Source organism: Rutilus rutilus (genome assembly GCF_951802725.1).
Source record: "Rutilus rutilus genome assembly, chromosome: 4".
Taxonomy (NCBI): Eukaryota; Metazoa; Chordata; class Actinopteri; order Cypriniformes; family Leuciscidae; genus Rutilus; species Rutilus rutilus.
In genome coordinates, this window is record NC_140212.1 from 7,267,105 (window position 1) to 7,291,841 (window position 24,737).

General features: G+C 37.2%; 2 protein-coding genes across 3 annotated transcripts in view; one reads left to right on the top strand and one right to left on the bottom strand.

The window, feature by feature from the left end:
- Positions 1–30: 30 nt before the first annotated feature.
- On the bottom strand, positions 31–5,716 carry slc5a8 (solute carrier family 5 member 8; the record flags this gene model as incomplete). The annotated part of the gene is made up of 15 exons (XM_084406441.1): positions 5,242–5,716; positions 4,423–4,488; positions 4,286–4,337; positions 3,976–4,043; positions 3,363–3,517; positions 3,147–3,287; positions 2,917–3,046; positions 2,713–2,801; positions 1,955–2,064; positions 1,791–1,858; positions 1,619–1,705; positions 598–797; positions 425–528; positions 249–337; positions 31–141 (listed from the first exon to the last, which is right to left on the bottom strand). The coding sequence occupies exons 1-15, from the start codon at positions 5,581–5,583 to the stop codon at positions 31–33; spliced, it is 1,812 nt and encodes a 603-aa protein (XP_084262567.1). The 5' UTR covers positions 5,584–5,716.
- utp20 (UTP20 small subunit processome component) overlaps positions 5,409–24,737 on the top strand; it is a 35,649-nt gene continuing 16,320 nt past the window's right edge. Inside the window, exons 1-41 of one of the 2 annotated variants that reach the window (XM_084406434.1) lie at positions 5,409–5,536; positions 6,973–7,053; positions 7,139–7,205; positions 7,372–7,504; positions 7,577–7,765; positions 9,242–9,323; positions 9,415–9,552; positions 9,635–9,790; positions 10,421–10,567; positions 11,243–11,377; positions 11,469–11,546; positions 11,629–11,807; positions 12,705–12,839; positions 14,106–14,194; positions 14,280–14,385; positions 14,490–14,640; positions 15,399–15,461; positions 15,535–15,693; positions 15,780–15,856; positions 16,020–16,099; positions 16,392–16,668; positions 16,757–16,936; positions 17,033–17,123; positions 17,215–17,300; positions 17,891–18,016; positions 18,128–18,294; positions 18,976–19,184; positions 19,386–19,529; positions 19,999–20,078; positions 20,270–20,493; positions 20,580–20,724; positions 21,295–21,382; positions 21,472–21,615; positions 21,699–21,752; positions 21,842–21,994; positions 22,129–22,284; positions 22,386–22,526; positions 23,129–23,266; positions 23,374–23,513; positions 23,705–23,793; positions 23,872–24,179. In XM_084406434.1, the coding sequence (XP_084262560.1) occupies positions 5,510–5,536; positions 6,973–7,053; positions 7,139–7,205; positions 7,372–7,504; positions 7,577–7,765; positions 9,242–9,323; positions 9,415–9,552; positions 9,635–9,790; positions 10,421–10,567; positions 11,243–11,377; positions 11,469–11,546; positions 11,629–11,807; positions 12,705–12,839; positions 14,106–14,194; positions 14,280–14,385; positions 14,490–14,640; positions 15,399–15,461; positions 15,535–15,693; positions 15,780–15,856; positions 16,020–16,099; positions 16,392–16,668; positions 16,757–16,936; positions 17,033–17,123; positions 17,215–17,300; positions 17,891–18,016; positions 18,128–18,294; positions 18,976–19,184; positions 19,386–19,529; positions 19,999–20,078; positions 20,270–20,493; positions 20,580–20,724; positions 21,295–21,382; positions 21,472–21,615; positions 21,699–21,752; positions 21,842–21,994; positions 22,129–22,284; positions 22,386–22,526; positions 23,129–23,266; positions 23,374–23,513; positions 23,705–23,793; positions 23,872–24,179 (5,412 nt within the window). In that variant the 5' untranslated portion in view covers positions 5,409–5,509. Of the gene's footprint in view, positions 5,537–6,550; positions 6,730–6,972; positions 7,054–7,138; positions 7,206–7,371; positions 7,505–7,576; positions 7,766–9,241; positions 9,324–9,414; positions 9,553–9,634; positions 9,791–10,420; positions 10,568–11,242; positions 11,378–11,468; positions 11,547–11,628; positions 11,808–12,704; positions 12,840–14,105; positions 14,195–14,279; positions 14,386–14,489; positions 14,641–15,398; positions 15,462–15,534; positions 15,694–15,779; positions 15,857–16,019; positions 16,100–16,391; positions 16,669–16,756; positions 16,937–17,032; positions 17,124–17,214; positions 17,301–17,890; positions 18,017–18,127; positions 18,295–18,975; positions 19,185–19,385; positions 19,530–19,998; positions 20,079–20,269; positions 20,494–20,579; positions 20,725–21,294; positions 21,383–21,471; positions 21,616–21,698; positions 21,753–21,841; positions 21,995–22,128; positions 22,285–22,385; positions 22,527–23,128; positions 23,267–23,373; positions 23,514–23,704; positions 23,794–23,871; positions 24,180–24,737 lie in introns of those variants that run through there. The other variant, XM_084406433.1, reaches the window with a different exon arrangement.

Genomic DNA, 24,737 nt, shown 5'->3' on the forward strand with positions numbered 1-24,737 from the left:
TATTTAAAGACCTTTCAGTTTAATGGTGTTTTAAGGAAGTGTTTGAGTAGATAACTCTACATCACAGAAAGCGAGGTTGGTTTTTCCAAAAGATTTCTCCAGCTCCCGCACCAGGTCAAGCTTGCCCGAACTGCCGGAAACCTTTTAGTGCAAATAATTCAAAATGGAAAAAGTTATGGGAATAATGTGAGTATATATGTCAATTGATGCATATATACACACACACACACAATAAAATGTATACTCACTTTTTCTTTAAATACATTGTAGGCTTTGTAGCAGGTGAGGTCCTCTTTTGATAGCAGGAGTCCAGGCTGCAGTTTCGTCTGTCTGCCCCCTTGGAGACACAAATTTAGAAAACATCAGTTACTCTGAACAGTGACAGCATTATGCAGAGTGCTTCACATGTCGGAATGTCTCATACCCGAAAGAATGCTGATAATAAGCCCTACGGCGATGACTGTCACAGTCCCCAATGGGCCGAAGTACAGGTATGAGAGCGAGTACCAATTATCAGCCAGGAAAGGCCTGTTGAGAAATGGATCTCGTTACATATCGGCCAATAGATTTTGACTCTTAATGATTTTCACAACCCACCTTTGTAGATTATTCTCTTTCATTATGAAGTCGTCCATGTTTGCAGTCCAGTTAGTGCCTTCTGGTGCCATTGAGAAGTTACAGCCGTGTGTCATCAGAGGCAACGGCCTGCTGTTCTCTGGTTGCGGAGGGTATATCTGTGCTCCAATGCACACCCACAGTGACAGCGCCAAACCAGACAGCAGCCCTGCCAAACCTCCCTAAAACAGACACACTTTCCATTGTAATGACCACTATATTTTTGCATTTTATTAAGAAAATGCACATTAGCTTGATTTTTATTGCTTTAGGTCTTTAGTCTAAATTCATCCTTACACAAATTAAGTTCTTAAAAGGTCTTAAATCAGAGGAGAAAGGTTTTAGGCCTTAGTTCAGGACATTTAAGTGGCTTCTTATAAACATTTCCTTGAAAAAAAACATTACTGGTGTGCATCTTGAGACAAAACAATGGCACTGACATATTTTAAGATATGCCAGTGCAAATTGCTTTCAGTTAAAACAGCTCAAACATGCATTTTAGTCTGGGACTACTCTGTGAAACCGGGGGGAAAGACTTTAAGAAGTCTTAAAATTACCTTCATTAAACCACATTTTTTCCCCATCATATATTTTAATAATCACCATTAATTAGTATCATTCAAATGCTTAAACGTTCGGACATTGCTTTACCATGGAAATTATATTTTAAAACTTTTTAGCATGCTCAACTTTTGTGGTATCAACTTCAAATTTGAAACACAACTTGGTTATACATATAGCTTGGATTTTCTACCAATTTTAGAGTCAAATAATTTAGTAAAACATTGTAAAATAAAAATGTTTAGTTCCGTATATTTGCAACATACTTCTAAAACTTTTTTTTGTTTTGTTTTTTCACATTGAAAAAAGAAGGGTCTTCTTTGAAAAGAGAACAACCTACGTCTGTATTTCAACACTTAATAAATTACAACCAAGCCAAGTTCAGATCTACGTTCAAAAAAGAGGGGTGACGTTTATCGGGTTAAAATCTAGCCATACTAACCTTTGTGTTGGCGCATGAAAACAGGACACCAAGAGAAAAGAGGCCCAGTAGAGGTCCGCCAATGACTCCTACAATACTAATAGTGGCCTGTTGAGGGACAATCAGACAGGAGAATTAGGGTTATGCCATCATTTGCCCTGTAAATTTCAAATATAATTCATCAGTAACCCACCTGTAGCATCCCTCCCATCAAAGATGCAAGACCAGCCATTCCAATGCACACGGCACCATAAAACACACCTGTGATTAGGAAACATCATCTAGTTTAGTAGTTGGAATCACTGATTATTTGTTAATGAACTCTAAATGAAGAATATAAATTATGAATTTGCTCACTTATGCCCTTTGAAGCCCAGGATAGCTGTCTCTCTGACAGACTGAGGTACGGACACATCAGATCTGTAATAGTTACCGCAGCCAAAGCATTTACACTGGAGGAGACTGTACTGTAGAGAATAAATATAATACATGCTCAAGAAATGCTAATGTGAAGCATTTAGTATGGGCGTTGAAAGCAATTATCACTTAACTCACCCACATGCCTTTCATTCTTGCATTACAGTGAGGTCTCATTTGTTAACATTAGTCAATGCACTAAAACAAAGATTGTGTGCATTAGCTAACATAAACTAACAATGGGCAATAGTTTTTTATATATATATATATATATATATATATGTGTGTGTTTTATTGCTTGTTCATGTTAGTTCACAGTGCATTAATTAATGTTAACAGATACAACTTGTTAAAATTAACATTAACCAAGATTTATAAATGCTGTACAAGTATTCGTTGCTAGTTCATGTCAACTATTTTACTCAAATGATGAGTGTTTTCATTATGATTTTATATTTAATTTTCATTCTGTTCCCTCACAACAAAACTATTGTAACATTTTAGAAGCATGAGTGAAATAGTTTAATGGTATTTTGTCCTTTTTGAGCCATATTTTCATTATATCGCAAAGAGCTGCTTGGACATTCTGCTAAATGTCTTCTTTTGTCTTCTACAGAAGGATATAGGTCTCGAACGACATGAGGGTAAGTAAATAATGATGAAAGTACTTTTTTTAAGGTGATCTGTAAAGAACAAACCTTAAAGTGCCACTATATGCTGCTGCCACGAACAGTCCTGGCAGACCAGGGTATTCGCTCAGGATGTCCAACACCAGGTATGGCATAAGCTTATTGTATATTACAGAGACATTGATGTTGCATATTGATTGGTAATAGCATCAATAATAACATGCACAGATTATAATGTTATTACATTTGAGATGCATGTGGTTTGTGGCATACCTGGTCTTGGGCAGACACCTTATTTGCTGTCCATGGATCACAGTTCTTATACACGGAGTATAAACACAAGCCACAAAATACTGAGCATAATGAAATAGCCCAGAGAGACACTAAATTAATGTATAAGGCCCTGGATAGCGACAAAAACACACAAACACACAAAAAGATTCAGTTACACATTGCATCTCTTTCAGTGTGAATCCGAGAATAATTTTTTGTGCAATACTCACATTTTGGCATGGAACAGGGACTTGCATGATATGTATCTCTGTACTTGAGCTTGATTGATGCCATAGACACTGGTCCAGAGGAACGTCCCACCTATTGTGATGCTCCAGAATGTGTGTCTCCTCAGAGGGTTTGGATCGAAGCTGAGAGGATTGGACACAACATGAGAAAGAGTTTAATTATGCATTCCTGTGCCTGTCAGTCATGTCACAACTTACTCCCATAGGTTAAGCCGGCCGCCCTGAGCGGAGTCACTGATGATGGTGGAGATCCCGCCCTGCAGAAGCACTGATTGGACGATGACAGCCAAAAGACCAGCCAACATGATGCCAACCTGGAACACGTCCGTCCACACCACCGCCTTCAGACCGCCCTGCGAAGGTAAAGAAACTGTTCTATATCAGTGCATTTCAGCCTTTTTCACTCCGCCCCCAGTTGTCCACAACAAAATTTGAAGACTCCGTGACTTTTCCAGTTGTTTTTGTAAAGTAAATAAGGATTATGGATAAGGATTAAAAAAAATCTATATTATCAATGAAAATAGAGTAAAATACCTTTTGAAAGTAACTTGATACTTCAAATAAAGATTGTATCAATAACATCGTTACACCAGTAGGTGGCGACAAGTGACTGTTAAAAATTGTCATTGAATCATTCATTCAAGAGATTCGTTCAAAAATCCAGTAATGAAACAATTGAAGTCTTTATGAGCGAGTCATTGAATCATTCATTTTAAACTGTTTAAAAAATACTACTAATAATTTTAAACAAAACAAAAAATTATGATTCTCAGTTTTTTTAGATTCGTGCAGTTCTCTTTTACTAACTTACTAATGTACAGTAGAGAGTGCAGACGACTCCAGTCGACATGACGGCACCCCAGAGATCCACTCCTGTGACTGAGACGAGAGAGAGAGAGGAGAGAGTTCACTTGACCATAGAGTGCTGCACATTATCAAGCGTACTTGTTACACCATGCACTCCACAAATAATGCAGTTCGACTTTACACTCTTAAAAGATACAGGTTCTTTATTGGCATCTATAATTCCATGAATAATTTCCATTGCACAAAAGGTTTATAGTGAAAAAGGTCCTTTAGATGATCAAAATGTTGTTTATATTAGGAAATAATGGTTTTACCTTGGTTTAAAGCCAATGCTGGAGCATAAATAACCAGACCAGTGTAAAGTACCTGAGAAGAGATGAAACATACTCTAAACTACATTAAGTTTACTGTATGATTTAGTGAGACTGATAATAGCAAGAAAAACACTCACTGTCTGAATGATAAACAGGACTGTCCCAAAAAGTCGAATTACTTTATTGTAACGCATCTCCAGATACTGCAAACAGAGGGGAAAATTAAGTTACATTGCAGTTGCTTTTTGAATGCATGAATGCATTATTGGCACATTTTCCTCGCATTACTTTGTTTTATATTTTTTATATTAAATAAAGTTACTATTTTAGATCAGCACCAATATTAGTTTAGTTTTTGTTTCAGCTTTAATATTATTTTGAATAAGCTTTTATTTTTATATTTTTATGTTAATTTTTAGTAATTCCATTGTTTTTTTTGTGTCATTTTATTAGGTTTAATTAGGTTCAAATTTTTATTTTTATTTTTTTATCCAGTTCATAATTTTAGTGCTTTAATTGAACCTTTTTTTCAGTTAATTGTCAGTGCAAAATTTCATTTTTATTATATTTCAGCTTTATTTCAATTACCAGAAATGTTTTTGTTAGTTAATGATAATAACCTTGATTATTAATATGTTTTATCTTTATTATATTCAATAAAGTTACCATTTTCCAAACAGCAATGTTGTTATTATAGTTTTCATTATAGCTTTATTAATTTAATTAGCATTTATTGTTATATTTTTTGTTTTTGTGTTAATTTTAGTTAAATTGTTAGCAATTGTGCTTTTGTTATTTATTTATTTTTCTTACATTTCTAATTTTCATTTAGTTTAGTTTTTTTCCAGCTCCATTTCAATTAATTAATTTGAGTTTTAGTTAACGATAATAACCCTGAATTCAGCAATAAAAGTTTTCCAAAATCTTCCTTCCAGTTCAGTTTCCTCTCATCTCACCTCATAGGTGCTGGTTATACCCAGTCTGTAGAAGATTGGCAGGAAGATCTCAGAACTAACAGCCACCATCAGAACATAAGAAAAGCAGATGAGGATGAAGATGGCTCCGTACTGATACACCTCTACGGGGGTCCCCAGAACGGTGATGGCCGACATGAAGCTGGCCGTCAGGGACAGGGCCACCGGTACCGCCGTCATACTCCGTCCGCCCACCAGAAAGTCTGCGGAGCTGCTCTGACCTCCTCCGGCGAAGGCGTAATACACCCCGATGCCTGCTGAGACGACCAGCATTAAGGTGAAGACCACATAGTCCCACACACTGAAGGAGGGTCCACTTGACATCTTGGTGCACGTCTGAATTTCTTCAGCAGGATCTCTTGATATTAGGTCAGAGATGAGAGTCTGAGGAGCCTCTTTGCAGTGCGGTCAGTCAGAGAGAGTGTGATTGTTCCTGGAGCTGCATGCTTGTCATCATCCCACCCGTATCATTTTCATCATTCCTACTTACAGCATTTGGGCTGGAATGGTTTTTTTTTCTCTCAGTAATTAGATAATGTTTTTATTCTTGTGTGTGAGACACAGAAAGAGAATTCACTCCCTATTTATTACAACAAATGCAGCCTAATGTTATTAACCTTATTAATATTTGTATGTATAGGTTAAAGTAATACAACTTCGGTACCTATGTCTATATATAAAACATTTGGTATTTTTTATATTTTTATCTCATAATTTAGATATATATTTCTGTATTATTATACATCATTCAACTGAAAACCCTTGGTAGACCAAGTGTTATTTTAGTAGGACTATCAGAGAGATGATATAGTTTTTATTGATATTTTGAAATCATATTCAATTTTATGTTTATATTTTCCATTTTCATTTTCATTTCAGTTGAAGTTTAAAAAATGTTGTTGGGTTTTAGTCAAGTTTTTTTTTTTTAAACATGTCTATAGTTTTTATTAATTTTTATTTCAGGTTTAGTTTTATTTGTATTTTTTTAGTACATCAAGGTAAACTAAATAAAACAGGAAATGTTGCCTTGGCAAGTAGCTAAAATAAAATATGTTTTTTATATATTGTATTTTATTTTATTTTAGCTCAAGCAACGAAAATGTTTTTTTTTTTTTTTATGGTTTTAGTTTTAGTTTCAGTTGTAATAATAACATCCCTGCCCTGGTATAAACGAAGAAAACAAAATGTTTTTTTGGTAAACAAGGTATGATCTTTCCTAATGCACTTCTAAACGTAGTAAGACTTTTCTTTTGAAATACAGTAAAAGTAATTTTTTTACCCATAATGCATCATTCAAGATGGCGATTCCCTGATACGGCATGTGTATCAACAATTTCACAGCAATTGATAACTCATCTTGTTTTTTAAACCACGGAATACTCTTAATTTTTGTATTTGGTCGTGACTTACTACAGCAAAATGAAGCTCAAAGCCAAGCCCCCATCTCACAAATCAGAAAACACTTTTCGCGTAAGTTTATTGAACAACGCATGCTGGAGACTCTTGCTCATGCGTCTGACATACATTACAATGTTTTATGTCATAAACATATAGAAACGAATTTTACATATTGAATTGGGTCGATATAAGTATGGGCTTTTAATCATTACCTTTTCATCTGTAAAGTTCAATATACCCCTTGACTAGGGACCCTAGTGTAATGCGAGGAAGTTTCCACTCAGTTAAGATATCTCCATATCTTTTATTTTCCAGTTTGCCACGTTTTCTGAAAGGCTCGCAAAAGTAAACATTGATGTCATTCATCGCATTGACAGGACTGGAAGTTATGCTGAGGTATGAGTCTTGTTTATATCGGATAACATAACTTATTGTTAGCAACATTATAGTTTTTGATGAATTCTGCTGCTTATTTTCTCAGGAGGTAGAAACGTATTTTTATGAAGCCCTAATAAAATGGAAAGACTTGAATTTGACCGAACACTTCAGTAAGTAGCCATATAATATGACAAAATACACTGTATATTTTGAGGATATTGTACATACTGTTAATTTAATGTGTGATCTGTACATCTTGTACTGTCATGTATATGGTGTAGTGACATTAAAGTGATTTGTATTAAATTAGTATTAAACTAATCGTCTGTTCTACAGTGATGTTTTTTCGAGAGGTGTCAAGCAAGAGTCAGTCTTTCAACATGCTGGTGTTTCACCAAAATGTCATTGTGGAGAATCTGAAGACCCACCTGTCAGTGAAGAACAACATGGCTTACCAGCCTCTTCTGGAGTAAGTTCCTCTCAGTCTTTCTTTAAAATAAACAGAACAACAAAGCCATGCTAACCCCACACTTGCTTTCAGTCTTGTAATTCAACTGGCTCGGGACCTCCAGATGGACTTTTACCCCCACTTCTCTGATTTCTTCATCATCATCACGTCTATACTGGACACACAAGACCCTGAGGTGTTGGAATGGGCCTTCACGTGTCTGTCGTACCTGTACAAATACCTGTGGAGGTTGATGGTGAAGGATATGGACAAGATATACAGGTGAGTAGTAGAAATAAACCCAAGTAGATTATATTCCAGATTATTCTGTGTGATCTCAGCTGGATGTTTGGATTCTCAGTCATAGTTTATAGAATTATAATGTGTAGTTAGTAGTAACACTTTACAAGAAGGTGTCATTTAAAATTAGTTAACCGAGGGGTTCTCGAGGTCACCTGTCCTGCAGAGTTTAGCTCCAACCTAGAGCAAACACACTTGAACATGCTAATCAAGGTCTTCAGGATTACTAGAAACCTTACAGGCAAGTGAGTATGATCGAGGTTGGAGGAAAGTGGATCTCGAGGCCCAGAGTTGAGAACTCCTCTTTTAACCTGTTAACTGTCAGTCTCAGGACTTTTGGCACAGTTTTTTGCCCCATCACATATTTTAGTTATCGTCATAAATTAGGGTATCATTGAAAGCTTAAACACTCAAAATTCATCCTGTGAAATCTGTTCTGAAATTACATTTACCATGAAAATGGTACCTTTTATCAGGCTCCTCCCTCAGTGGGCGGAAGCATTACAAAATTTACTGCACTATTTTGTAATGACAAAACACATATTGTTGGAAAGGTCTGAGACTCAGGGTTCCACTCAGGGTTGCCAGGTCTGCAAAACAAAACTAGCCCAATGGCCAATTAAAAACAGACCCAAACTAGCGCAATGACCAATCAAAAACACCCCAAAAGTAGCCTAATGACTATTCCAAATAAAATTAAAAAGATCCTTGTGGCAACCATTTAAAAGTATCCCAAATCTGTGGGAAAACCGTAGACTTGGCAACCCTGGTTCCACAGATTTTTGTGATAGAAGTGATATTGTGACAGAAATGTCAGAGTGCATTAAAATTCAATGGAGTGTGGGTGTTACCCGGTGGCTATTTTTGGTATAGCGCTGAAACAAAATCTCACAGGAACTTCAAATTTTTGTGATATCAACTCCAAGTTTGGAACACAACTTGATTAGACATATGGCTTTGATTTTCTAGCAATTTTAGAGTGCAAATTATTTTGTGAAATATATATTTTGTATTACATTTTTTTTTACATTAATTTGATTTGCATTAAACACACTTTTTTTTTTACACATTAATTCAAGGTCTTTCACTTCAGCAATAATTTGCAATTTTTTAAAAAGAGACCAACTTTAGGTCTGTATTCCAAAGCATTTATGAATTACAACTATTTAAGCTTTTCACATATGCTCAAAAAAGGGGGGTGAGAGTTAAGAGTCAGTGCTTTAACTAACAATAAGCAAGACAATATTATAGTATTCATTCACCTTTGTTATCAGTAGTTAATAAAAATACAAGTTTATTGTTAGTTCATGTCAGCTGACGTTCACTAAATAAATAATATTAACAGATACGGCTTTTGATTTTAATAATGTATTAGTACATTTTTAAATTAAGATTAATAAATGGTAATGTTGTTAAGAAATGCAACATTATTGTAAAGTGTTACTTTTTCTAAATCAGTCTTTACAGTGAACTTCTGGCACACAAGAAGGATCACATCCGCAACTTTGCTGCCGAGAGCTTCTCTTTTTTGATGAGAAAGGTGAGTCTTTAACTTTTCGGATTGTTTTCATCGTGTCCTCTGTGTGATCATGTCCTGTTTTAAGCTAATGCATCTGTCTCATGTCCAAAAGGTTACAGATTATGACGTGCTCCTCACGCTCGTGTTCTCCAACCTGTCAGAGCATCCTCAGAAAGCCAAAGGAGCCGGTCAGCTGATCTTTGAGATGTGTCGAGGCGTCCGTGGCATGTTCCACTCCTGTGCCTCTACGGTGAGATCATGTCACAGAAAACCAAACGCATCACATAATTAACATTTGGCTTGTCAGTGAATAACAGTACTGTTGTTGTCAGGCTCTTCCGGTGGCGCTGAAGAAGCTTGGCCCAGCAGTCGGACAGGATGTTGATTTACCTTGGGACTCGATCAAAGAAGCTCTGGACCACATGGCTGAGTCTTCAGCCAACTATGTTGACAAAGAACACCTGATGGTCCTGTGGGACTCCTTAAACGTGAGAGAACCATTTTTTCATTTCTCTAAATGAAGTTTGTCTGATAAAGCATATAGTATGGACTTTAATGTTTTATGCACTTTTTGTAAAGTTATTCTTCCCATTCTAGATGCTGATTGGTCATCGTTTCAGTTGTGTTAATGCGATGCTATAGTAACAGCTTGTAATAGACCTATACATCAGCCAAACCGATTAATCAGCTGATATTAATGATTTGTGTTTTAAAATAATAACTGCAAATGATGATGTGCACACAAATAGCTGAAATTAAACACTTTTTTTACTTGATATTTAGTAATAATTCACCCGTTTAAAACTGATTTAAGGGAGAGCAAACACTTCTGTATACATGCATCTTGTATGCATGAACATTACTTTGTACGTTAAAAAAACATACCATTTGTGTGTGTGTATATAAATACATATATATATATATATATATATATACGTTTCATTTTGCATAAATTACTGTAATATTCTTTTGCAACCTCAACTAATGAGTATTTTTATACAATCCCATTGCAGACAAAAATATTAAGATCCAGTATTATTATTTATATATATATTTTGTCTTTTAATGGTCTTTATATATATGTGTGTGTGTGTTGCATGTGTATGTGTGTGTTGCAGGGGTCTCTGAAAGAAGTTCTTGGAAAGTTAGAGACAAGCGATGCCGACCAAGCTAATGAACACTTGGAGAGGATTCTGTACATCTACCACACACTTGTGGAGCATCGCAAAGGAGCAAAAATTACAAAACCACAGTCTGTCTGTGAGGTGTGTGTGTGTTTTTCACATGTTTGAGTTACAGTTCTTATCACTCGACATCTGTGATTTTCATGTACCAATTCGGACGGACTAACATCTCAGTGTTTATCACATTGGTGGTAGTGTGTGTTTTCTAGACGTGGATGTTGCAGAAGTTCATGTGCTGTGCTTGTGTGCATCATGTATGATGTACATGTCTTTTAATTAAGTTTATAGAAGCGGCTGTTTATATAATAAACTTTCAAGTGAGCAGAGAAATCTAGACAAGTTTCTTACTATCCTGACACTAATATTAAAATGGGCAGTTTCCATGGTTTGGCTCGATTTATTAGTTTTATAGTTTTATTTTATAGGATACCATTCATTTTGAAATGAAATGAAACCGGTAGCACAGCTAGGTCAAAAACACATGAGCAGAAGCATTAGGATAATACAACATCAGAAATCACAGACATTCGCATTCGGACAGGATTAGATTTCTCAGAGGACTGTTGAGTTAGCCGAAAAACAGTAGGTGATTTGTAGGTGAACAGTAGGAAAAACACAGGCATGGCAGATTCGGATGAGATTAAAATCACTAACTTCCTCCTGGGAAACTAGTCCTGTCCGAATAGGGCTAAAGACTGTTCTTCTTGAGTGCTGGTGCATCTCTGATATGTTTTTCTCCACTTTTGTTGTATTTAGACACTTCTGAAGCTAGTTCAAGCACCAGGACTGTCCTACTCCTGCTCCAGAATGCTTTTACAAGTGGTTTCGTCTCTGTTGATGGGGGAGAATCTGTCATTGCCTGCCCAGAGCATCCACGAACTAGTGAAAAAGGTTTGTTTTGTGTGCACTTACACAAACGTTTGACCATCTTTATCTGTTTGATTTCTTGTCGACCTCATTTCCTCTCTGGTCCCTCATGCAGGTCTTCCATAGCGGGATGGACCGAGACGTCATATTGTCATTTACAAAAGAGATGTTTGACATGAAACAGTTTGAGCAGGTCAGTGAAAGCCGGACTGTGGTGTGAAACCATCTTTAAGATAAACTTGTGTCTGTTGTAATGTTGATATGTGTTTCTCTAGGTGTTCTTGCCCAGTTTGCTGCAGTACCTGGAGCAGCTCTTCTGCACTGAGGACGCTGTAAACCGACAGCTGGTTCTAGAACTGCTGGTTGGTCTGATTCTGTCCAAAGCTCCGCCCCCCACTGACGGATCCATGGCTTTTGAGAAGTACCCATTAGTCTTCACTGGACAGACTGTCAGGTAAGCTGGGCTATTTTTTTAATCATCTTGAATTTCTATGCACTGTAAAAATTTGTTTTCTCATTAACCTTTTCAGTGCTATTGACAATTTATCTAGTCTTTTATGAGAAAACGCTTCGCCGCCAAAGACGCATTTCGTGTTTTTACTGTTATAAGGTAGGGGGCGCTATTATACATCTTTTGAAAGAGTACTGAATCTCCTGACAAAACACAGGTGAAGATGATGTGATAGTATATGTAACAACATATGTATATGTAATCATATGCATATGTTATCCGATCTGAATCCGATCCAGATGTAGTCTTTGACTAAAATGCCGATTTTCTCAGCTTTTTGCTCAAAATGTTGCTTTATTTTTTTTTTCTTACCCATATTCAAGCCGTGATAAAAATAATAATTTGTAAAGCTAGAATAATTTTTTTTGTTTGTTTGTTTAAAAGCAGAGGCTCTGTTCTTTCTTCTGACATATTGCATGTTTAGATATTCATATAACAAACATCCCATTCGATTACATGGCAGGGTTCACGACATATTCTGCATCCAGCCACCAGGGGGCGATCAAAATGCTTTGGCTTCACTTTTCAGGATGTGTGTGGGTTGGGTTGGGTTGACCAATCTGACCAACTAACTGGACCAGCCGACAGATACGAGCACATTACTCTTTTCAAAAGGAGGGACTTGATAGAGACAGGAACTGAACAGAGCGTTACTGACAGACTGGGAAGGGAGGTGCTGCAACAATGGAAAATATGGGGAAAATAGTGTTTTTTGAACATTTCAAGCATGAAAACTTATTCTAGTAGACCCCAAAAACAAAATCAAGACTTTGTAAAGGGGAATAATAATATATTGTCTTGAATTTAAATACTTCACACAAATTCCAAATTCTCTTTTAGGTCAACTGGACCTGAAAGAGACCAGTCGGTTTCTGTTCCCCAGCGGATTCTTTCTCTCATTGACATCCCCATCGATCAGCCGCTCTCTGACCTTTCTCATCCCTGGGCTGCACTAGTGCTCCTCCCACACGTCAGGTAAAAACTCAATTACCCACAATCCTCTGAGTGTCAAATAGCATAAATTACTATAATATTCTTTTAAATCCTCAACCAATCAGTATATATTGTATAATATATATATTGTATAAAATAAATGCTTAGTTCGGTACTTTTGCAATACATCTCCAATAATCTGCTGTTTTGTGACTTCTTTAAAAAAAGGGACCAAACTTAACGCCCGTTTCACGCATACTCCGTTTGCAGTGCATGTGTGGTGCGTATTTTTTTCCGCACCCATGTTAACAGGTTAGAGATTTCACACTGCACGCGGCAATGCGTTCCAGGTGCAGTGCGTATACAGCAGTGCAGCGATCGTTTCCGCACCGAGTCTATTTTTGCTGTGTTGCACGCGCTGCATTAAAGTGACAGCGCATGGTTCGTGGTCAAAATGAACACAGATTGACATGAAAATGTGGTAATCTCACCATAAATGCATTTAATTAAATAAAATGTAGTAGGCCTAATCTCATCATAAATGTATTTAATTAAATATTACTATTTGTCACAGTCATCTTTTTACTTTAAGACCGGGGTAAAGCAAGGAAAACTACAATTTACCTCAACAAGGCGACATAATGAACAACACTCGTCTCATTCGTGGAGGTGGAAAGACAAGTTATTTGTGACATGCAAGATTTATTGTATTAAAATTTAAATGCAAAATAAAAGGCATGAGAGTCAGCTGTTTTTGTCAATTTTAAGTTTTAATTTAAAATGTTTGCGATTTTAATATAAGTACATGGTTAAATATTTTGCCACTTAATATATAAATCTATATAGAAGTAATGCATTGAATAATACGTTGTTTAAATTGTGTTTAAACAATACGTCTATTAAAGAGTATATATGTGTACAAAGAGAATCGCAATGCGGGCTAAACTTCTTTTTATAAAAGTTGCTGATATCTTCTGGATTTGAAATAAAAATAGTGAGTATGTGTTTGTGGTACAGCCGTGGGTCAGTTACGCACTGCAAACGCAGCATATATGAAAGCACTATAGCGTGTGCTGCTCCTGCACCGCATACACACTGCAACACGCACCACACACACGGAGTATGTGTGAAACGTGCGTAAGCCTTTATTCCAAAGAATTCATGAATTACAACATTTTAAGTTCAGATCTATGATCAAAAAGTGGGGTGACAGTTAAAGGTTAATGGTCTTTTACACAGAGTTTCACACAGAGTTAGCTGTATAATTTGGTATTTGTGTAAATATACAACAATTAAAATGTTTTACAGGCCATTAGAAGCATCAAGCGTTATACAGACCGTCACTGTACTACTGAACAGGTTACTGCAGGAGGTGTGCAGTGAAACTCTGGGTAGAGGTCAGTCAAGTGTGTCTGTGAATAATTGTCTCAAGCTACTTTTATGTTAAATGATGTTCCTAATACCGTCCTTCTGTCCTCTCAGGAGGGCTGTTTGTAGCCCGACAGGCTCTTAGCACTCTGCTCAGTTTCAAGGAGACGACAGCGGTACAGTCACTCCTGCCCGTAGAACTGGTCAGAAGCATCATTGAGTATGTGCCTCAGTATTTACATGTTTATTTGCTCTGAACATCCAAGTAAAAAAGGGTCTTGTCTGTTAAATTAAGAAACTTGCATTTTTGTTTGTTTGTTACAGGAAAGTCCCCACTGATCTTTCAGCGCTGTTGTTAGGAGATCTGTACTACACCAGACTGGCACTCAACGGCTCCTCCGCTCAGCTGGCCCATGATTCTCTGCTGGAACTGTACCATAAACTGCATTCCAATTTTTCTTCCAACATTTCCAAGGTCAGGTTTAGCCTAGTTAGGGTTGCTGTTGTTAAGTGGGAATAGCTCAGTTCTCCCACAGTCCTGGAAAACCTGGAAATATCAGAGGATTTAAGGCCTGAAAAAATGATATAATTTAATTAAATCTTAAGGTCATGTAAATTTTGGTGACTATTTACGTAAAACCTTTATGTATAATGCATTATATATTTTCATAAATAATTGTAACTAGTTAAAATGCCTTATAATATTTGCAGATTTCTTGTTGCATCTTTAATCTGTTGTTTGCTATGTTTTAATTCATTGTACTTTTTAAAGGTGTGTTCAATGAATAGATAATGAGACCATACAATGCATTATAAGTTGCATTACATGGCATACTTAATGCATTAAAAATTATTTTGTAATGTATTACATATAAAGGCTTTAAGTAACGTCACTGAAATTTCTATAGTCCATAACTTTCATTCTATTTTTGTAATTATTTTGAAAAATTGGGTAACACTTTACAATAAGGTCTCGTTAAGTTATCATTAGTTAATTTTGATTTTAAAATGTTGAGATTATCTTTACCTAAGATTAATAAATGCTTTATAAGTGTTTTTCATTGTTAGTTCATGTTAACTAATGTAGTTGATGTTAACAAATAAATCCTTATTGTAAATTGATACCAAAAATGGTTCTATATTGAATGTTATATATTCATTACTCATCTGTGTGGACCCTGCTGTTATGAATATACAGATTCTAAAGGATCGATTTTTCCTTGTCCTCTACAGATTCGTTTGCTGACCCTCAGAATATTGTCAAACTTTGAGGCTGACCTTCCTAAACCTGCAGAGGTATCATTTGTGAGATTTTCAGACAAACAAAGCATGCATGTGTTTATTAATAAATAACTAATTTCTTCTTCAGGGAGAGGAGAGCTCAAATGCGCAGACGGTGTTCGCTGTGTGTCTGCAGGCAGAGCAGGTCCCGGCCACAGTGCAGGACTACAGGGAGAAACTGCTACATCTCCGTAAACTCCGTCATGACCTGGTGCAGCCCTGTCTGCCTAAGGGACCTTTCCATGAAGTAGCTAAAGCCTTATACTCCATATCAAATATGAAATCATTTTTGAAAGCTTTGTTTTGTGCTATAAATATGTTTGTGTTTTACAGATTCCTCTTCGTTATCTTATTGCAATGCTGTTTGTCAATTTCCGACCTCTCTGGGATGCTGTTATTGATCTGTTGGTGTAAGTGTGGAGCATTTGCTTGAATGCACAGTATCTGTTTCATTTTTGATCTTTTGCATTTAAACCCTCATGCACCCTAAGGTTATGTCTTCAGCATTATTCTATATTTCTCTGTATTATTTCTGTCTTTGAGTTTTGGTTTGATATGCTTTCATACGCCCAGGTCGCATGCTAAAGAAATGGACAACAAATCTTTCTGGAAGGTTTATCATGAACATCTGGAGATGGTTGCTGGTTTAGCTGGTGAGTTCTCAATGATGAGGCATTCGAGACCAGTCAAATTTATTTGTCAGCACTTTATTCAATACATATTGTTTACAATACAGAACTACACAATAATAAACGGGAAAATAATAGTGTTAATCTATCAGACAATCAGTGTCATTCAGCTCAATTCAGCTCAAATTTTGTTCTCATTTGATTCAGTGTGATATTTGTCTTTTGTTCTAAGTGTTGTCTTTTGTTAAAAGGTTGACCTGTTATATGTTCCCATTAGTCATAAATGTATGAATCTGTTTTGAATCTTTATTCTCAGAGGAAGAGCTCCAGGCAGATGATGATGACGACGATGATGAGGGAGGTGCTGGACAACATCAAGCCGCAAAGCAGCTCAGAGGGCCAGGGACCAGCGTGATCGAGAGCGGGGATGTGGGAGTTCTGTTTCTGGAAGAACTGGACCAGGTGTTGAATCCCATTGAGCGAACGGACTTCACAAACTTCCGTGGCTTGCTTTGGCGAGCCATGTCCCAGTTTCCCGAAAGAGTGGAGCCACGTAGCCGAGAGCTCAGCCCATTACTGCTGCGCTTCATCAGGTGTGTGTGAGCTTTATCGCATCAACCTATTTGTCTCTCTAGAAAGCTCTCCATAACAGAATTTTCTCTGTGGTCTTTGTGTTCACAGTAATGAGTTCTACCCATCTGACCTGATGGTGGCTCCCACTCAGGACCTCATGAAGAAAAGCAGCTCTTTATCGGAGCAGGAAATGGGTGGTGTAGTAGATGCTGAAATGGAAGACGATGAAGAAAAGGAGGAAGATTCCAAAATATTCAAGAAGAAGATGCCAAGAAGAGCAGCGGCCAAGTGAGAGATGATCTTATCTTCTAACATCCGCCTCTGTCCTCTAGTTACCTACTTGAAGAACTTACACAAACATGTGAATCTATGTTTTTTTTTCAGGCAGCTCATTGCTCACTTAAAGGTCTTCTCCAAATTCACCAACCCGAAATCTTTATGCATGGAGGCAAATCTTAGTGAGCTGTACACCCAGGTGTGGTTTCCTAGCTTTGTTTCAAACGGAATTCTGCTTATTATTCTTGGTGAACGGCCAGCTGAGACTAATTCTTTTTCTAAACCTACAGCTCCTGTGCCATAAAGATCAAGAAATCCAGAAAATAGCACTTGACTGTTTGATGACATACAAAGACCCAAATATTCTCCCTTACAAGTAAGACCTGTAACACAAAGCACCCAAATATCTTTTCCCTTCTTCTTCTTGCTTTCCACATGAGCTTTTTTTTTCAGGAAAAACTATTATACAGTAACTAGGTCAGTTTATGAATAGAATCCTTTATATTCAGAGCTGAGACTGATGGTATCTTCCAAAAGACTTCTTTGGTTACCTTACTAACTCTCACTACTGGCATACCGGAATGTACCAATTGCCTCAGGAAGTCTTTTAGTCTATTACGATTTTACATCTATGGATTCATTTCACATCTCTGAGTTATACTTGGAGCCACTTTTGTCATTTGGTGCAAGGAAAATAAATACCTAGAGGCAATCCTCACTGACCTAATTTTAAGCCTGTTATCAGAGATGGCTTTTCTCAAACTTGCCGGTTGGATGCTTTAAACAAGTTTTCTTTAAACAACATTTTCTATTTGTGCAGACTTTTTTTTTCCCTCTTTTTTTGGGTTATATGGGTGTATTGATATGATGGCTTTAAGCAGCACTCTGAACGTTTTTTTGAGCAGCGATGTTCCCCAGGGCTTTGTTTTAGGTCCATAATGATTGTTGATTTGTGGTTGTTTACAGAGAGAATCTGGAGAGACTTCTGGATGACAAGCATTTTAAAGATGAGATTGTCCATTTCAACATCTCAGAAGAAGGAACTGTGGTACTTTCGTCACATAGACCCAAACTCATTCCCATGCTTATGAGGTGTGTTTGCACACACAGTGCATATTAATGATATCAGTGCTTCACTGTTGTTTCTTCACTGAACGTGAATGTTATGTGCCTGTATTCAGTAGTTTTTATTCATTCTGGCAGGATACTGTACGGGAAGATGTGTACTAAGGTTGGTAGTAAGTTTCAGGGTAAGTCGGGCACGGCTTCACGCTCCTCCATAGTGCTGCGCTTCCTGGCGGCCTGTCAGCCAGAGGAGATGGGCATGTTTATAGATCTTCTGCTGGAGCCTGTTCGTCATTACGCTGAAGGTAACTACTTAAAGCTTATTAAAATTATTAAATCCTAACAAAACCTTCAAACATACACCTTTTAATCACCTATTGGCAGTTCATTAGATTAAGGGTGTGTTCATACTTGTAGTTTGGTTCTCTTGGTTCTTTTGATCCAGACCAAAAAAGAAAATGATTTATGTTTTGCGATGGAACTTATCGAAAATCCAATACAATGCTGTAGGATGGGCTGAATGAGCTTGTTGTATGTGTGTAAATATAAATATAATTGTAATTTTAAAATCTGAATCTGAATTCCTCTGTCACACACAAAAACAAAGATCTGCTTCAGATTTCAGTCGAACCACTTTTTCAGGGGTCCGCTTGTTTTGTGCGCACCAAGGTCCGGATGACAGTGCTCAAACTTATTTCAAATGAACCGCACTAACAGAACAATTGCACCGAGTTAATTTTAATCAAACCAAACTTTAAAGTCGTAAAAAATATTTAGGTTTATTTCAGAATTAGAAAACTTAAATAGCTAGCTAACAATAGTGCATTCTTGTCCATATATGCAACATACTTGAACTTTAATAAATGGACACTTTTATAATTGAGACAAGCTACCAAAAGATTTTGTTTTACTCATTTCCTTTTTTTTAAAAGAATGGATCAGAAGCAAGCATTGATTTTAGAAAATGAATTATTTGTTGCTTGCAGGAGCGTGTTTGGCTGCGGTAAATCGAGCCATTGGTGAAACGGACCTGTCTGCTGTTCTCCCTGTGGGTCGCCAGCACAGCCTGCTCAACACCATAGAATTGCTCATCAATAAACTAGGCCATCTCATCCAAATCTACCTGCCCAAAGTTTTGCAGATCTTGCTGTGCATCACAGCCTCCGTGTCATTTATACTGGATCACAGAGAGCAGGTGAGCTGAATGCAGAAAACCATCCTCATTAATACTTTTACAAACTCTAAATTATGAAATATAACTCTTCAAAGTTAAAAATTTGTGGGTTTTCTTTGTAGGAAATTAGCGTTTTCTCATATAATATTTTTATTGTGTGGTGAGTGAATTTATTTTTGGGGTGTTGATCTCAAGAGCTCACTGTTCTTTATGTTTGTGTAGCTCAAGCCTGGTTGCATCAATCCTCTGAAGAACTTGCGTCGTCTGGGGATTCTGCGCATACAAGACTTCTTTGATGGCTTTGAGTGTTACAACTTCACTGCAGATGAGCTGGACGCTGTTTTCCAAGCTGTGGTGTGGCCTCAGGTGTGTGCAAAAAAAAGAAATCTGATGGGATAGCTTTAGCAAATTTAATGGTAAACTATGTAACTTTTGGGCTTCTAGCGGTTAAAAAACAAAACTGCATGCATTTTGCGGAAGAACATTGTTTTGGTTGTGCTTCGACTCTACGTAACTGTGCGGATGAATATGGTTGTCCTACTGCTCATAAAGCATTCACTGCTAGGATTAAGAGATATAACCAGTTTAAATGGACAGGATCTCAAGCTGACTAGCTGAAGACTTTACTGTAGTAATACCTATTAATAGACATGGTTCTTCCTTGAAAATAAATATGCATACATACAACCATAATGAAATTATTAAGCCGTCTAAAAATAAGAAAAAGAGCTCATTTTAATTTACAGATCTGATACGTGTGCTGATGCAGTCTTGATATATTTAAATGCAGTTGGAATCGGTAACCCAGATGACCTGGTTGTGTTTTGTTTATTAGGTGTGTCGTCTGCCCACTGAAAGCACGTATGCACCAACGCCCCTCATGAAAGTCATCCGTGTGTGGACCCAAAACGCTCGGTAAGTTTATTATTAACCATGCGGAGAAGACGGACCTCTTAAAGAAAAATGAAGCAAAGTGTAAATGCAAGAACCCCCTTTATGTTAAAATAGCCACGCTTCTTTTTATTTTTATTCTTAAACATGTATGTTCACAGTTTTTTATTGCAACGCAATCTTATAATATAAATGTTGTCTTTTTACTCTTTCAGATGTTTCCCTTTGCTTGCTAAGCAGAGACCAGGCCACCCTGAGTGTGACGTCCTGCTCAATGTATTTGGTCTGTTATCCTCCAAAAACGTGACGTCCCTCACAGTGGTCATGGTGATTGACATAGCCGAGAGCTTGCTGAGCACTCCAGACTTTGAGCCCAAGGAGAATGAGACAGAGTTGATTGTGAATGACTGTGTGATCCCTGAAAGTTGTGATGTATCAGGTACTGAGAGTGGGTGTTGATGATTATACTAGAAGGACCCACTATTCTTTGCTTATTTGACATCTCTTTTTCTTTTCTTCGGGTAGATTCTCTGACTGTCGGCTGCCGTCTGCTCCTTCCTCACATCCCAGCTCTGCTACAGTACCTCAGCGGAGTCGTGCGTAACTCTGAACGCCTCAAAAAGAAGAAATTCAGAGTTCAAGTCAGCAAAGAGCTCAACATCCTCTCAAAGTATGTTCATATATCTGTTTATTTACAGGCAGCTTAAGAGCCATTCACAACAAGGACGATAACTGTTAACAATAAAGTTTTAAAAGTCCCTTACCACACCGATAATGATACAGAGGAATGATATCAGTGGAATTGTTTTCAGATTTTTTTTTTTTCTAGCTGGCGAACAATAAAAATGACATGATTTCAGAAATAATTCTTATATGCTGATTTGCTGCTCAAGAAACATTTCTTATTATCAATGTTGAAAACAGTTGTGCTGCTTATATTTACTATTCAAAGGTCTTGTATAATAATAATACAAATTTTTTTTTTTTAAAGAAATTAATATGCATTAAATTGATCAAAAGTGACAGTAAAGACATTTATAATGCTGCAAAAGATTTCTGTTTCAAGTAAATGCTGTTCTTTTGAACTTTCTATTCATCAAAGAATCAAGAAAAAAAAGAGATCAAGTTTCCACAAAAATATTAAGCAGCACAGCCATTTTCCGCATTGATTACAATAAGGAATGCTGTCATAACAATGAAGTGAAATGTTCAAAAATGAATAATCTTCCTTGTGTTCCAGGATCAGTAGATTTGTGACTGAAAAGGGACAGAGTTCAACACTAATTGGTTTGCTTCTACCTTACCTCCACAAACCCAAAACTGCACAGGTACACTCCTCATACCAATACTTAATGAATATTAATATTTTATTGCTTTAATCTCAAATCATTCTCATTGTTTCCTTGTTTTCTTTCAGGAAACAGAGTTGGACATCCTGGGTACTGTGCAGAACCTGCTGAGACAGTGTTTAGAGCCCAGCGTGTTCCTCAAACCTCTCAGCAAACTCTTCTCCGTCATTCACAACAGACTTTCACGTCAGGCTCTGTGTGAAGCATTCAAGGTCATTTTCCGCATCTCCAGCCACTTTAACACCTCTTTAGTCTACTTTAAACTTTTCCCGACTGACCGTATCTCTCTCCACAGACTCTGTCAGACATGGACAGTGAACTGAAGTACATCACAGACATTGTCATTCAGGTGAATGTCCATTGAGGCAATCAGAAACCGCTTTAGTTTTGTTTCTTCCTGTCATGTTTGTATTTGACCCGCTCTCCTCTCTTCTCCAGCTCAACGCGTTTGACAGCCGCCATCTGGACGAGGTTCACTTTGACGTGCGTCTGGTGGCGTTCCAGGAGGCCACCAAGCACATTAAAGAGATGAGTACGCTGGATATGAGATACCTGACTGCTGTCATGCACAACTGCTTCCATTCATTACAGGTGACCATCAAGTTTTCAGATTCTTGTGACATTACTATTCGCTTCGAATAGCTCTAAAGTTTCTTTTTATGTTCATCTTTTTGTGTCTTGATCTGCTTCGAGTTTTGAATGCTTTTTGTGTGTTTCTGAGACAGATCGGCGACATGTCTCTGGCAGACAGCGCCACCATGTGTTTGTCAGCCATAATAATGCAGCTCTCAGAAGTCGGATGCCCAGAGGCCGAGTACAAAGAGATTGTGCAGTACATGATACTGGATGCCCTGCGAAAGGGTTTGAAGAGCAAGACTGAGGTGAAAACTAGCGACATGTCAGCTTGCATTCATTACAGCACTGCTCTATGAACATTTCACATGTAGTTCACACTTTTATATCTGGCTGTCTTTTTTTGCAGAGTGTACGAAATGAATACACTACGATTCTGGCCTGCCTGGTGAAGACCTTTCCAAACCGACCAGAGTTTCGCGATCTGGCTCAGCTGACAGATCATAATGATCCCGAGTCAGATTTCTTTGAGCATATGAAGCACATACAGGTAACGTCAGGACACTTTAATAAAACTCATCAGTGAGACTCAACTAGAAACATCATACATTTTCAATTGGGTGGAGCTTGTAAAAAAGGGGGTCTCACATTTTGAATATGTAGTTTAATAGTATGCAAGTGCACTCCTTTCCTTAATGAAACAAGCTTAGCTTTTTTTACTCGCTGCATAATGCAGCTCAAAACAGTTTCAATTCTCATCATAGCAATCCTTTTCTACAGGAAAAGGTGTATGAATATATAGCAATTAAATAAAAAATGTAATATATTAATAAATTAAATGCATAAATATAAACTAATGTGTATAGTACATATATAATCTAATTACTATTATATAAAGTTATTTATAATTTAATAATAATTAACTAGCTATTAACTGGTAATAGTAATTTATATATATATATATATATATGTATGGTATGTATGTATGTATGTGTATGTATGTATATGTATATGAAGAGTTCAGATGCAAAAGCCTCAAAAATGATCATTCTAGAATAAAAATTTCAGATGGCACTTAGAGGCTTTTGCATCTGAACTCTTCATATATAGAGTAAAAAAACTCTTATTTGAAATTGGTTGTTTGTTTGACAGGTTTACAGAAGGGGTCGAGCGCTCAGGAAGTTTGCCAGGCAGCTGACCGAGGGCAAGATTGTGATGTCATCACGCTCCATGCAGAATTACATCATGCCCTACGCCATGATCGCTATAGTTGATGAAAAACTGTTGAAGGTTGTTACTTACTTTTTGATGATATTTTTAACTGTTTCAATTGTTCTGTCACCATGCTGCTTGTTTTATGTGTTTTTTTTTAACGGATAAATGATTTGTGTTTCCAGTATGAACCCATGAAAACAGCCGCTATAGAAGTTATTGGTGCCGTATGCAGACGCTTGACCTGGTCCAAGTACTTGTTCTACATAAAACACTTCGTCCATATTTTACAGTCTGGAATAGCGGAGCAGAAACTGGCAGTCAGGTAAGCTTGCTGCAGTAGTCGGTGTTACATAACAGGGATTTGGTGCACAACGGATCCTCAGCGTGATTGACAAATATCTTATCTTGTAATCTATACTGTCAGGCACACTTGTTGTGCATTTGTGCCTTTTCTGTGATGTTCTTGTTCTTTTTATGACGCTGAAAGACTTTCTTGACTCTTCATTGGCTTAGTTTGTTGCTGATTGTTCTTGATGCGTTCCACTTTGACCATGAGACTCTCAGTAAAGAAATGGAGGCGGCCAAAAACAGGAAGACAGAAGGTGAGAATGTCTCAACAGCCACATTATACTTCCTTTTAAACTACACAGCTTTACTTGACTAACGTGATCTATCAACAGTGCCCAGTGTTGTGGTGGAAGAGGCTGAGGATGAGGCAGTGGAAACTATGGACACGGATGAAAGTGATGCTGAAGGTGCCATGGAAACTGATGAGGCTGGAGCAGCCGTTTCCACAGCATTAGATACTGAGACGGAAGTCCCTGCCAAACCAAATAAAGGCAAAGAGAGCCAAACGAAGAAAGTGCTTCCTGTTGTCAGCAGTGGTCTTCCACAGAGTAACCACGATCTAGAGGCACTCATTTCCTCTATTCAACACACGGTCACTCAGACCGTCCTGCCTAAACTTCACAAGTGCCTCACTGCGAAGGTGTGAACTTCTTCATACTTAATGAATTTAGTTTACAGTTGAGCAAGACTGAAGACTCCTTAATGGACAAAATTCTACAAAGGATGTGGCCAAAAGTGATGTCCTGAGGGGATATTTGTTTTTAATGACCCTACAAGTTCAATTAAACCATCAAGATATGAGGAAAATATTTTATAGTTTTTAAATATGAGGGAAGAACAAAATACTAAACTTGGTTAAGGTATTTATCTGACAAAATTGTTTGGCAAAAAAGGGCAAACCACAGCTACAGGTTTGAATTTACAATGCAAAAAAATGCATAGAAAAACTAAATCTCACAGGTAAAAGCATACATTCACTTACAACATAATCAGTTATTAATGTTTCATTGGTTTTCTTGTTTTTGAATGCTCATATTTTCTTTGTATGACAGCCTGGCCAAAAATTATGTCTGCATAATTTGGCATGTTTCATTGCGTTATCACAAATAAAACAATTGACTCCAAACACAGCTACGCAATATGCTTACAAAATCGAACAGATTTTTAATAATATCTTAAAAAAGAGTGAAGATGTATA